The 10,574-nt window shown below is 27.6% G+C and overlaps 1 protein-coding gene across 1 annotated transcript; it reads left to right on the top strand.

The window, feature by feature from the left end:
* Window positions 1-1,445, top strand: LOC145090276 (uncharacterized). The gene is made up of 2 exons (XM_079028566.1): window positions 1-717; window positions 786-1,445. The coding sequence occupies exons 1-2, from the start codon at window positions 3-5 to the stop codon at window positions 1,250-1,252; spliced, it is 1,182 nt and encodes a 393-aa protein (XP_078884692.1). The 5' UTR covers window positions 1-2; the 3' UTR covers window positions 1,253-1,445.
* The last annotated feature ends 9,129 nt before the right edge of the window (window positions 1,446-10,574 follow it).

Below are 10,574 nucleotides of genomic sequence, written 5' to 3'. Positions count from 1 at the left end.
ACATGGATAAAGAAGGTGACTTTTTATATTTTCTTATATTCTCGTGGTATTGGTTGATGTTGGTCCGACAAAGGCAACGAATAATTAAAAGAATAAGAGCTAGCGAACAGGTAGCCAAGGGATATGTGTATACGCAAGATTTGATACACGGATGTCCTATACAATGTTACGATATGATACGTCTTTCACAAGATGCATTTGTACTATTATGCAATCACTTTACACAAAGAAATTGGTTGCAATCTAGTAGGACGATAAGCGTTGAAGAGAAGATGGCTATGTTTTTACATGTTATAGGACATAATGAACGTTTTCGAGCCGTTAAAGAAAGATTTCATCACTCCACACAAACGATTCATCAATGTTTTCATGAGGTCTTACGTGCAATGATGTGTTTTGCACGAGAAATTATAGTACCAACCTCGTCTAATTCAACAACAAATACCTCAGAACGACATAGACGGCTAATGCAAATATTTCCCGGAGCAATAGGTGCACTAGATGGAACACTTGTACATGCAGTTGTGCCTGTTGATCAACAAACTCGTTATAGGGGAAGAGGAAAAGGTGAATGTTATCAAAATGTAATTGGAATTTGTAATTTTGATATGATATTCACCTTTGTATGGGCTGGATGGGAGGGCATAGCACATGATTCTAAAGTTTTGAAAGAAGTTGCATTTAACCCAACTTCCGGATTTCCATTCCCTCCACCAGGTTTGTAACTTTACTATATGTTTTATTATCTATATTATTTATATGATAAATTTGTCATGCATCTACAGATAAATATTACCTTTGTGATGCCGCATACACCAACACCCGTGGATTTATGGCTCCCTACCGCAATACTAGGTATTGGTTAGCCGATTTTCGAAGAAACAGAGCTTTGACTAAGGAAGAAATGTTCAATCATGCTCATGCACAACTTAGAAATTACATTGAACGTGCTTATGGTGTGTTGAAGGCGAGATTTCCAATTTTAAAACAAATGGCTCCTTATCCTTTTCCGGTGCAAAGAGACATAGTCATTTCTTGTGTTGCGGTCCATAATTTTATAAGGAAATACGATATTGAAGATGAATTATTTACGAACTTTGAACAAAACACTATGGTTAGTCATAATGTGGGTGGTGGAGGAAATGAGGGTCAAAACATAGAAGGCATAGAATGGGGTTCAGAAGCCGTTAACTATATGACTAATTTGCGTGACCAGATTGCTAATCAGTTATTTTCAAATGGTTCACGTTAAATGGTGTACTTTTTTTATTATGTATGACAATTTGTATTTGGATTTTGTAGTACACTTTGTATTTGGATTTTAATTGATGTATGTTTAATTTGGATTTTATATGATAATTTGTGGTTTTATAATTTTTTTATCCAGCACAAGAGACAACATAAGGGTAATATGGTCATTTTTTCATTCAGCACAACCATTCAGATAAATAATCAAACAACATAAACTCAGTCAGATATGGACTCAGTCAGCATTTCTAACCCAGTCAGCTTCTAACCCAGTCAGCTCTAACCCAGTCAGCAACTATCAAACGACCCCTTAATATCATAGAATACATTAGGGCTTTTTCAGAATAGTATTCAACTTTGTTTTTTTCATGAAAAAACTTTTATTTTTAATTTTTTTGAAAAAGTTCTTAATTTAAAAAAATAAGGTCAACATTTTAATTTTTCAAAATCAAGAAAAATGTAAGTTCTTTTTAAAGGAAAAAAAATAAAGTTAAGGTTTAATTCGGAAAAACAAATATAATATATAAGTTATTTTATGATATTAACTCAAGAATACATATATACATATATATATATATATATATATATATATATATATATATATATATATATATATATAGGTTCAGGTTCATTTGAGACCATTCTAATTTTGTGAGACCGTGAGACCAAATCTAAAAAGAATTTTAAAATGCAAAATAAATGGAAAAATCCAAAAATTCTTTTTTTAAATATTATTTTCGGAACTTGAATTAACTAAAAAAAATATAAAAAAATAAAAAAAATTCCGTTTTTTTTTTTTGAAAAATACATGAAATATTCTAAATAGAATATTACACTGACATATTCTAAAAAATAATTTTAAAATGCAAAATAAATGGAAAAATCTAAAAATTCTTTTTTTAAATATTATTTTAGGAACTTGAATTAACTAAAAAAAATAAAAAAAATTCTATTTTTTTGAAAAATACGTGAAATATTCTAAATAGAATATTACACTGTACATATTCTAAAAATAATTTTAAAATGCAAAATAAATGGAAAAATCAAAAAATTCTTTTTTTAAATATTATTTTCGGAACATGAATTAACTAAAAAAAAATAAAAAAATGCGTCTCACGGTCTCACAAAATATAGGTGGTCTCAAATGAACCTAACCCTATATATATATATATATATATATATATATATATATATATATATATATATATATATATATATATATATATATATATAAAACTCATTTTTTACTAAAAACATCTCTCATGGTAGGTGTTTTGAAAAACATTTTCTTATTTGAAAAAGTTTTTTTTTATCGGACAATTTTTTTTTCCTAAAAATCACTCCAAGCATTTATTATCCACTAAAATTTTAATTTTAATTTTTTAAATGTTTATTATATTTGATCTGTATATTAATTAACATTATATTATATACCCTAACGATACTTAGATATTATATATTTTTTATTAGTTAATCAATTGATTTAAAAAAGAATAAAAACAAATATACTTTAAAAAAACTATATATATATATATATATATATATATATATATATATATATATATATATATATATATATATATTATAAAGTAGTTAAAACTATCAAAATTAAAAAGTATCAAATATTATAAAATATTCCATTTATATGATATTTTATTATTTTTTATAGTTTTATATTTTTTATTGTTAAAAAAAAAAATATTCGACATAAATAAATAATATATTATTTGAGGAAGCTTAATAAAGAGTTTAATATAAATAAATGAAAGATTAGTATTATAAAATATTCCATTTATATGATATTTTATTATTTTTTATAGTTTTATATTTTTTATTATTTCGAAAAAAAAATATCCGACAATAATAAATTATATATTATTTGAGGAAGCTTAATAAAAAGTTTAATATAGATAAATGAAAAATTAGTAAAATCGAGAAAAAAAGTTAATACGTTAACCATTGAAGAATGTATTTTCTAAAACTTTTTTATTAAATAAAAATTAATGGATATATATATATATATATATATATATATATATATATATATATATATATATATATATATATATATATATATAGATAAAGTGAATATACCTAACAACCTTATATAAGCTTAGGTACCTAACCACATTATACTATATTGTTTTGCATTATATTTCCATTGCAATCGTCTAAGGTTCTTAAATTTCAACCCTTAACATGATTTACTTCCAAGATTTTCAGACATTCACCATTATATTCTTCCTACACCATTTGATTTGTAACGGTAGTATATGAAGCCCACCAGGGGGTCTCCCATAGAAAGATGTCATTTGAATGAAGATAATGGTGAAAGTCCAAAGATTTTGGAAGCAATCAAGTTATGAGGTTGAATTTTAATAACTTTGGGTGATTACAATGCAAATATGATACAAAATTACGTAGTATGATGTGGTTAGGTACCTAAGCTTATATAAGATTGTTAGGTATATTCACTTTACCCATATATATATATATATATATATATATATATATATATATATATATATATATATATATATATATATAAGGTTAGGTTCATGTGAGACGACTTAATTTAGTGAGACCGTGAGACGCATTTTTTTTATTTTTTTTTAATTTTTGTTAATTTTTTTTAATTAATTCAAGTTCCGAAAATAAGATTTAAAAAAGGATTTTTTGATTTTTACATTTATTTTGCATTTTAAAATTATTTTTAGAATATGTACAGTGTAATATTCTATTTAGAATATTTCACGTATTTTTAAAAAAAAAATAGAATTTTTTTTTTATTTTTTTAATTAATTCAAGTTCCGAAAATAATATTTTAAAAAAGAATTTTTAGATTTTTCCATTTATTTTGCATTTTAAAGTTATTTTTTATAATATGTCAGTGTAATATTCTATTTAGAATATTTCACGTATTTTAAAAAAAAACGAGATTTTTTTTTTATTTTTTTTAGTTAATTCAAATTCCGAAAATGATATTTAAAAAAAGAATTTTTAGATTTTTCCATTTATTTTGCATTTTAAAATTATTTTTAGATTTGGTCTCACGGTCTCTCAAAATTAAAATGGTCTCAAATGAGCCTGAACCTATATATATATATATATATATATATATATATATATATATATATATATATATATATATATATATATATATATATATATATATATATATAGGTTCAGGCTCATTTGAGACCATTTTAATTTTGAGAGACCGTGAGACCAAATCTAAAAATAATTTTAAAATGAAAAATAAATGGAAAAATCTAAAAATTCTTTTTTTAAATATTTTTTTCGGAACTTGAATTAACCAAAAAAAATAAAATAAAAAATAAAAAAAATAAAAAAAATTTCTTTTTTTTTTTTTGAAAAATACGTGAAATATTCTAAATAGAATATTACACTGACATATTCTAAAAAATAAGTTTAAAATGCAAAATAAATGGAAAAATCTAAAAATTATTTTTTTAAATATTATTTTCGGAACTTGAATTAACTAAAAAAAAATTCTATTTTTTTTTGAAAAATACGTGAAATATTCTAAATAGAATATTACACTGTACATATTCTAAAAATAATTTTAAAATGCAAAATAAATGGAAAAATCAAAAAATTCTTTTCTTAAATATTATTTTCGGAACTTGAATTAACTAAAAAAAAATTTTAAAAAAAAAAATGCGTCTCACGGTCTCACAAAATTAGGCTGTCTCATATGAACCTAACCCTATATATATATATATATATATATATATATATATATATATATATATATATATATATATATATATATATATATATATATATATACAAAATGAAATAATTTTAAGAAACGCAATATAGTGGAATTGAAAATCATAATCTTAGTAAGCTCATACTCTCATAGTATTCGTTTTAAATAGAAATTTAAAGTGTATATTGCATAATTTCATTTAATTCATTTTTTAAACATGCTTTCAAACTATGTGTTCGTTGTTTACATTAAAATAAATGACCCAATTCTTAAATAAGGAACCAGTTTAACCAAATTTAATTTTGATTGTAGGGTAACTATGCCTATGATTCTGTTTGACAAAAGTAGCTGTTAGCTGGAAGCTGGTAGCGGATAGCAGGTTGCTTGTAGCGGAAAACTGTAACTTTTATTTGTTATATGAGTATTTGACAAAAGTAGCTGGAAGCTTTTGAATTATATAAAATCACATAAAAAGTCAATTGATTAAAAATAAATAAAGATATAAATATATTTTAAAGGGTAATTATGGAAATTGATTTCAAAGGCTCAGTAGCGTTTTGTTAAACGCTACATGAAGTAGCTTTTAGATTTGAAACATTTTGTTTAAACTAAATGCTAAACGGTCGTAATGCCAAACGAAACTTTTTGTTTAAACTAGAACGTTTTGTTAAAAACTAAAAGCTAGAAACACTTAAACTCTTCTAAAAGCTCTGTGCCAAACACACCCTATAACTTGATTATAAATATATAACATAAAATTTAACCCCATGATAAATTCCACATAAAAAGATAAAAGAATAAAAGAAAAGAACTGTTTGATAGTTCAACAGAACAAGAAAAAAAACCATAACTGGTTACTTATTAAGAAAATTAGTTAAATCGAACATACCAACCACACAAAATTATATTAAGAGTAAAATACATAAATGGTCTTTGTGGTTTGTGGTAGTCCATAATTTTCTTTTCATTTTAAGCGAAATCTTCAGAAAAATCTCAATATTTACGGAAAAGTTACACTTTAGTTTCAAGATTTTTTTTTGAACGAAAAAATCACGAAAACCGGTAAAAATTTACAGTTTGACCCTTTTTTGACCGGTTGAAACGGGTACCAAATTAATTTAGGATTCTTTCATAAACTAATCCAAAATATTGAGATTTTTCTGTAAACAAAAAATATTAGGACTTTTATGTAAACAAAAATATTATGATTTTTCTACAAACAGAACCTTTATTATTATTATTATTATTATTATTATTATTATTATTATTATTATTATAAGAATACTATTTTTTGAACTTGTTATTAATAATATTGTTACTAATACATATAAATTGTCACACCCCCAAACCAAGGATGGCGGAAACGTCCGGGGGTGGAGGACTTCATGTAGAGTATCACAACAACGAACATAATAGTGTTTAAAGTAAATACAACCATCATAAATATAATTGAAAACGTTACACCAAAGTATATGTTTACATGATTCAAATCAATTACATTATGATACAAAATGATTGTTTGACGATTATCGTCCAATCCTAAAAACGCTGTTGATTTCCTGTTTCACTGAATTCTTGAGAATACAAGTAGTTTTGAAAAGTGTCAACACAAAGGTTGGTGAGTTCATAAGCTTTTGACAGTAAGACTTTGAAAATCGATCTTTGTTAAGAGATGTATGTTACCAAGAAAAATCCAATATTTTCCTTATAAAAGTTATGTGGTCCTAAATACCAGGACCGAAAATGAATAAGTATTTGTCATACTTAAAGATATAAAAGTGGTTTCAAATTGGCGTAAAAACCCTTTCTTGATTTGAGAAAACTCCCGTAATGAATGGTGTGTAGTCTTAAATGCCAAGACTGAAAATATACAACAATAACTGTAATTATTGATATAAAAAGTGATTTTAAAACGACATAAAACCCTTTTTAATATGAAGATGTACAAGTATTTTTCCATACTTAAAGTAATTTCAGTGAGCTAAATCGACATAACTCACTAATTTGAAGTTAGAACCCGTAAATCTTATGATTTGTTAATACCACATGTGAGCTATCATAACCATACTTGACTTTGATGGCCTCGTAATTGCGACATTCTTCAGGCGTTGCGAACTGAAATGACACTTGTCACCACAGACCTATCGGTCTAGCTGTTGCAAGCAACTCTGGTGTGGGTTTGTCAAACCCAATATAGATCTATACACAACTATCATGTTCTCCCTACAAGAGACTCTGGTTATAATTTACAGGACTTTTTGAATTGGTTACTTTGGAAGTAACCCGAAGCAAATGACTCACAAATTTATTCATTAACAGATTTACGTGAACTAAAATGAAAACCTTTGGTAAATAATTTTGAGAAGTAAATGATACATAAACTATACCTATTATAGTTTATCCAAAACGTTATTAATGTATAAGAACTCTTTTATGAAAATGCATTAGTGTTATGAATCCATAAATTATGCTTATTATAACTTAATATACGTGTTCTAAATGAATGAATAATTTTATCATGAATGATTAAGTTTCAGTTTGTGATGATAAACTAACATGGAAACACATTCAATATTTAGAACTTATTGTTATACACTTTGCTCAACATAATACAAAGTGTTATGAAAGTTATATGTTGTTAACTAATTTTTAACCTTTCTGCGTTGTTTTAGAAAAGTCATACGAAGTCGAAAACTAAATCCATAAATTCTCAGAGTTCCCAAAATGTGTCTAGTTACTCATAATTTTTATCATGATTTTTAATGACCTCCAACTTGGGTGAAAAAGTCCATAATCACAGACTGGTCCGGATTGATGTTTGAAATGATAGGCAGTTTTGTAAAAATCACCATAAATTGTAGAAAAATCGTATGGAGATGTGCAAGTAGTCATTTTAAATCTAAGAACTTGAACTATTTTCACCAAATACAGTTTTGAAAACTAAAATGTTTAAGTTGTCTAAAACAGTCCGTGAATGGAGTCCAACTTTTCTGATGAATGCTGTTAGCAAAGTTTAGTTATGTTCTTGGTGTTTTAACTTGTATTCCCCCCCCCCCCCCCCTTAAAACTTAAGAAAACATGAAAATACAGGGTTATGAACTCACCTTAAGTGATTTCAGTAGATGGATGATGGAGAAAAAAAGTGTTCAACTCAAGAACACTTGGGAGATGCTTGAAGATTTGAGGAGCTAACAACCAATATGACGATATTTGGGTAAGCAATCTATGATTTGAGTAGAAGGAAGTGAAATAATCATATGGAGGATGTTAATACTTACCAAAAGTAGAAGAAAAGCTTGGAGTATAGCCTTGAATCTCGAATTTTAGAGAGAGAAGATGAGAGAAAGTGAAGTTTGTTCTTGATGGAGGAATGAGAGGAAATGAAAGAAGTATGAGGAGAGAGGATGGATGCTCCATCTCTTAGAATGTGGGAAATGGCTGGTAAATGAGTGGAAAGGACATTGAAGTGACCTAGGTATGGACTGATGGGGAATAGTGACATGGAGTGGGTGTGGGAGGTTGCTTGTGTCATAGAATAAAGGAAAGTCAACACTCCACCTCTTGTACTTCATCCACTCTTCTTGGATAAGGTTTTATCCCCAAAAACGTGATTAATCATTAATTAAGGGGTCTTATATGTTAAAATAAAGTTTTGGGTGAAAATCCCACGTTAAAACGATGAAAAACGAAGCTAAAATGAAGTCGTAGTCGAAAACCGGAAAGAAACGAATTTCCAACGAGACTTCTCATAAGGGGGCCGAAGGTTCGGTCCCCTCTGGTGCTGGGTCCGAAGCAAGATGAGGCGAAACAACAAAGAAGCGAGAAGGAGGCTCGGTCCGAAGCATCAGGAGCGAAATAGACCGAAATGAACAGTAGCTTCGGGTTCGGCTTGTGCGAAGTTCGGGTCCGGTTCAGCAGCCTTCGGGTTCGGCTTGTGCGAGGTTTGGGTTCGGTTCAGACTAGTTTGCTTCTGACCTTCTCTTCTGATGCCTTCGGTTCCTAAGAGGGGTTTCGGGTCCTTAGGAGGGTTTGGCTCCTTGAGAGGGGTTTCGGGTCCTTAAGCCTATTTTACTCGTTTTTACCCCGTTTTAAGCCGTTTTTGACCCGGTTAAGGGTCGGGATGGCCTGAAAGACTATAAAAAGTTTAAGGAACTTTTGAGAGAGATTTCACATTCTTGGAGAGATTTCTCATATAAAGAGAGATTTGGGAGAGATTTTACATACTTAGAGGGGTTTCTCATACAAAGAGAAATTTGGGAGAGATTTCACATTCTTGGAGAGATTTCTCATACAAAGAGAGATTTGGGAGAGATTTGACATGCTTGGAGAGATTTAGGAGAGATTTTAGATAAAGAGAGATAGAGTGAAAAAGATTGAGAAAGGTTTCGTGTGCGAGATTTGTGAGTGTCCGGCTTCGCAATGCAAGGTCCGTAAACCCTGTTAAGCCTTGTTTAAGGATCTACACACACTCCCGATGAGTATGCAACATTGTTTTATCGGTTTGGCTCGCCACGTACCACCGTTTTAGGTTAAGGAGATCTAGATGTACGCACCTTTCGATTTATGATCTTTCATTAGAATAGCGAGTTGTTTAGAAATTACATAACGTAAACTGTAGTACCCACAGGCAAATTGAGTCGAACGGTTTGACTTGTTGACTTCAGTTGACTTTATCTTGACCGGAAATTGACGGTTGTCACATAAATACATTAAGTGAATAACTAATATTAATGACATTGTTTAAGGGTGGAGGTGGAGGAGATGGTGATGCTTTTAGCATTGAAATCGTGAATATCTACTTGTATATTTTTACTTTGTATATGGTCATTTCATATTTGTTATTATTGTTTTCAATTCAAAATATTAATACTTAAGAATTTGAAAGAAGTTGCATATTAATAGTTTAAGGTGGTAGGGTTTCTCACTTTGTATATAAAATTGTTTAAGGTTGAAGAATTACTTTCCAAATCCAACAAATCCACTACAAACATCTGTATAGGTAACCCATATCAAAATTCAAAAGTATTAATTACAATATTTTGTTTAATAAAAAGTAATAGGAATAATTCAAAAGTATTAATCAAAATTCAAAAGTATTAATCCAAAAAACATGTCCTATTACTTTTTATTAAACAAGATATTGTAATTAATATTTTTGAATTTTGATATGGGCTACCTATGTAGATGTTTGTAGTGGATCGGTTGAATTTGAAAAATAATCCTTCCACCTTAAACATTTTTATATACAAAGTGAGAAATCCTTCTAGCTTAAACTATTTATAAATAATTTTACAAATATGTAACTTCTTTTAAATTGTTAAGTATTATTATTCTGAATTGAAAACAATAACAACAAATGTGAAATGATCATATACAAAGTAAAAATACACAAGCAAACATTCATGATTTCAATGCTAAAAGCATCAACATCTCCTCCACCTCCATCCTTAAACAATGTCATTAATATTTTTTTTTTCATTTAAATGCATTTATATGTATTAGTAACAATATTAATAATAACAAGTTCAAAAAATAGTATTCTTATTTATATAATAATAATAATAATAATAATAATAATAATAGTAATAAT

The sequence above is a fragment of the Lactuca serriola genome, chromosome 2 (genome assembly GCF_051521515.1).
Source record: "Lactuca serriola cultivar US96UC23 chromosome 2, Lser_US96UC23_V15, whole genome shotgun sequence".
Lineage (NCBI taxonomy): Eukaryota > Viridiplantae > Streptophyta > Magnoliopsida > Asterales > Asteraceae > Lactuca > Lactuca serriola.
This window is presented reverse-complemented; position numbering and strand designations above follow the sequence as displayed.